Below are 4,265 nucleotides of genomic sequence, written 5' to 3'. Positions count from 1 at the left end.
GATAATGATCATGGGTAGTTGGCCCATCCGGAGGATGCGCAGGATTAGAGGGGGTGGATGTCGTATTGCTGCGCATCCGAGGTGTGAAATCCACCCAAAAGTTGTGTGTTTTGTTATTTTGTACATACTTAGTTGTGTTTTCATTTTTGTTCTACGTGGGCAGTATAGTGGAGAGGGGGTTGGAGCAAGAGGAACTTATCAGTAATGCTCTAGTTGGCATGTATGCCAAGTATGGAAACCTACCATATGCTGATGCACAAAAGTGCAGTTTTCTTTCAGACATGTTTCTCTGCAATGCAATTTTGAATATGTACAGCAAGTGTGGAAGCATTGTGGAAGTGGAAGATATGTTTGACGGAATGTCTGCTCGAAACAGCATGTCATGGAGTACAATGCTTTCAACCTATATAGAGCAGGGCCAAGGAGAAAATTCCTTACAGCTGTATAGTCAAATGAAAGTAGAAGGTGTTGCTTTAGATGAAACCACATTAGTGTGTGCTTTGGAAGGCTGCAGGACAATAGGGAGCATAGAGATATGTAGACAACTTCACTTTTTCTTGTGTTTTGAAAGCATGTACAGACTTAGGGGTTGTAGAAACAGGTAGAATGATACATGACTGGATGATGAATGGTGACAATGAGTTTGATCTTGTGAGTGGGAACACTCTCATTGATATGTATGCCAAGTTTGGTTATATTGAGGATGCATACTCAGTATTTTGCAGATTACCTTATCAAGATGTGGTCTCTTGGAATTCAGTTCTAGCACGATATATACAACAGGAGCAAGATGTCCTTGTGTTTGAACTATTTGAAAGAATGCAACATGAGTGCATCAACATGGATATCACCACTCATTCATATATTTTGAGCTTGTAGCAACATAGGAGCTGTCAAGCAAGGGCAATTAATATATGATATCATCATCAGAAATGGAGTCGAATCAGACATAATGATCAAGAGTAATCTTGTTGATATGTTCGTAAAATGTGGCAGTCTAGAAGAGGCTTGCAATGTCTTTCATAGAATGAAGAATCGGAACACCATTGCTTGGAATCTAGTAATCACAGGATGCCTTTCACAGGGGATGATAGTGCTGAAGACATTTTGGATAGGTTCAGTACAGCCTATCCTATGCAAGGGTATGCAGAACCTAAACATTCCAGGGAAGTAGGGATTTGTGTGCAGCAAATGCGGCAGAAAGGCATCTGCCCTGATTCTGTCACATTTATTTGCAGCCTTAAAGCTTGTGCTTCTATTGCTGCCTTGCAATTAGGCTGAGAATTGCACATGGAGTTACTACTTTATGGGTTAGAAAGAAATGTCTATGTGGACAGCACTCTGGTCGATATGTACACAAAATGCTGTTCATTAGGAGATGCACGACAAGTGTTTCACAGGCTGCCAGATCGAGATACAGTCTCCTGGAATGCACTTGTTACAACGTATGCTGAAATTGGCCGACTAATTTTTGGAAAAGCAGGAGAAAAAGGGGGGTTATTGTAGGCCGCCTGGAAAAGAAAAAGGGGAAAGAAAGCATGTGTGTCGGAAGGGCCTGGGGGCGCAGGGAAGGAAAAAGCAATGAAGAAAAACGGAAAAAAGAGGGGGTTCCGGCAGTTAGGAGTTGCTCCCAGGTGGCAAGGGCGACAATTATTTTGGTCGTACTTTCTCCTCTTCAATGTCAGGGATCGAATATTATCTGCTCCATCGATTTTCAGTGCTTTTGGCTCTCTATCTAGTTGTAGTAAATGCAGCAGCAGGTTTCTGAACTCAGTATGTGCTTCAAAAAGTTTTAACGTTCTTCGGCGTCAGTGATAGTTTTTATCATGGCATTGATTATTTTTATCAGTGCAGTCTGCTTGGGCGGCTATGGGATTCGTGATGATATCATCAAGCTCAAGAACCATGAATACATGGGTTTTCTGAATTTGTGTACAGCCAGATTATCAAATCCTGGCACCTCTGCATGGACTGCAATCTTATCTGCACATTCCAAGTTTGGCCAAGACAAGCAGGCTATCAAACTGTTTCATTTGATGAGACAATTTGGTGAGAAGACAGATGTACATGCGATTGTCGCAACCCTTAAAGCCTGCGGTGGCAGTAAGTCTCTGCAACAGGGTAAGCTTATTCATGCTGACATTATAGAATATGGTTTTGCTGTAGCTATTTATGTTGGCAATGCACTTATTGACATGTATTGCAAGTGTGGAAGCTTGGTTGATGGGCAGAGTGTATTTGACAAATCCTTACAGCAAGATGCAGTTTCATGGAACACTTCAATTTCTGGCTAAGCACATCAAGGACAGAACAAGAAGACTCGACATGTCCTTCCCAATGGATTTAAGAAGTTCTTGGTGCACAACTCTGCTGAGCTAGATCTTCTGATGATGCATAACAGGAAGTTCTGTGCTGAGATTTCCCATAATGTCTCAACTCTCAAGAGGAAGTCCTTTCTGTGATCGCCGTTCTTACTGCAGCAAATCAAAGAGCTATCTGCACTTCTAAGTGGCAGAATTTTGGCAAAGGCTTCTAGAGGAATTGGAGAAGCTACTGCCCGGTGATATTTTAGAGATGTTGTTGAAAGACTCATGTATCTTCACAAGCAGAATGTCATACATGGTGATATCAAGCCCGAGAACCTTCTTGTAAGTAGGGAAGGCATGATCAAAATTGATGAATTTTGGCATAAGCCAAACAATGATGAGATACACAGGTCCCAGGTACACCTATTTTCACAGCACCTGAATGCTGCTCTGGCTTTGCATATCGTGGCAAGCAGCAGATATTTGGGCATTGGGAGTCACACTTTACTGTATGCTTTTTGGCAGCTACCCTTTCATTGGTGATACTTTGCAGGATGTACCAGAAGCTTCAAACCCAGATGTAATAAACCTTCTTCAAGGCCTGTTATGTAAAGGATATTGATGGAAATAAGATGGTGAATGAATTTGTTAGACAGTGTGCGATTGGTGGTGGGAGCTACGGAAAACTGGTTCTACATCGCAACTTAATAGACGGGACCCTTTAAGCTATTAAGGTGTTTCACAAAACTCGTCTTCTCAAAGTTCGGGTTGCACCATTACAGACAGCCATGACAAATGTTCTGAGAGAGAAATCAAGTGAAAAAGGTCTGCGCAGTGCATGTATGTAAGCTTGGGGGGGTAGGAGGGCATTTGGAATATACTTGTGATGTTAATGGATCTCTTCCGCCACTTTAGGAAGCTGTGCAAACCTCCCTTTGCTTCATATATATATGATGGATTCTGGTTTGGCTTTCCTGATCATTGTTTTCAAACTAGCCATTATTCTTTCAAGCTGATTGTTTGATCTGCCACCACTGTGGAGCTCAGTATACACATTGTTTTGGTGTCGCAGTAGAGATGGAACATCTTGATGTTGCTGTTGTATTTGATATCTTAATGCTATTATTGTGGACAAGTTCTGTATAGCAGATAATTTCTGCAAAGGGGAACAGTCGAAATCTTGTTTTAGTTGTCTATGAGTAAGCAGTTTATATTCTTCAAGGAATGATTTGAAGCTTCTGCAACAAGCGGAGTGAAGGACTTCAGTTTTTGAGCAGCCAGTTTAAAAATCAGATTTGTTTCCTTTATGAAGCTGAAGCTGTTGATGTTGAACAAGTTGATTATAGGGCCATTATCCGAAATTGAGGTGACCTTCTTTCAAATTGAATCGTGATCTCGCTTGATTGATCTTCTATCCTGAAATTAGTCAAGGTCCTCTGTGGTCGCGACTTTGCTTTCAAAAATCCTTCGACAACGGGTAGTTGGAGAGTCTTTACCCATGTTATACTTGTGGGAATAGCAGCAAATCAGCTTCAAAATTATCAGATTTAAGCAATGGACGAGTTGGTTGAGATGTGTCAAAAGATACAAGTGCTAAGAGCACTAAATGAGTGTCAATGGACACTATGTTTCTTTCTTGAGTCTTCCAAATCTGCAAAATCCTTCAAGTTCTTTCAAATCTAAATATTCCCCTTCTTGATTTGATGTTGGGACCTTCAGATCTAAGCTATAGTGGGTTGTTCTAGTGGCAAGAGAAAGAAAATTATGAGATTTTTTAGCTTGGTGAAGTTTGGCTATGGAGTCACAGTTAGGGTTTTTGGGGGCAGCCTGGTTTTTCTGACATTGTAGGAGCTATAATTGATCATTTTGAAAAAATTTTATATGAGGATGAAGCTTACTTCAAGAAATATCAAAGCCCTATGGTGGTTGTTGACATCGTGAGTTGTACTAACGGCAGCA

General features: G+C 41.1%; 1 protein-coding gene across 1 annotated transcript; it reads left to right on the top strand.

Annotated features, from left to right (window-relative positions):
* The first annotated feature begins 218 nt into the window (after positions 1 to 218).
* Positions 219 to 1,281, top strand: LOC148013234 (pentatricopeptide repeat-containing protein At2g33680-like). The gene is made up of 3 exons (XM_087667859.1): positions 219 to 465; positions 572 to 714; positions 1,027 to 1,281. Exons 1-3 carry the CDS (start codon positions 219 to 221, stop codon positions 1,279 to 1,281), a joined length of 645 nt encoding a protein of 214 aa, XP_087523985.1.
* The last annotated feature ends 2,984 nt before the right edge of the window (positions 1,282 to 4,265 follow it).

This window comes from Lygodium microphyllum, chromosome 26 (genome assembly GCF_053477565.2).
Source record: "Lygodium microphyllum isolate KBCC chromosome 26, Lygodium_microphyllum_v1.1.10, whole genome shotgun sequence".
Classification (NCBI taxonomy): domain Eukaryota; kingdom Viridiplantae; phylum Streptophyta; class Polypodiopsida; order Schizaeales; family Lygodiaceae; genus Lygodium; species Lygodium microphyllum.
Note: the sequence above shows the minus strand (reverse complement) of the source record. Positions and strands in the feature narration are given on the sequence as shown.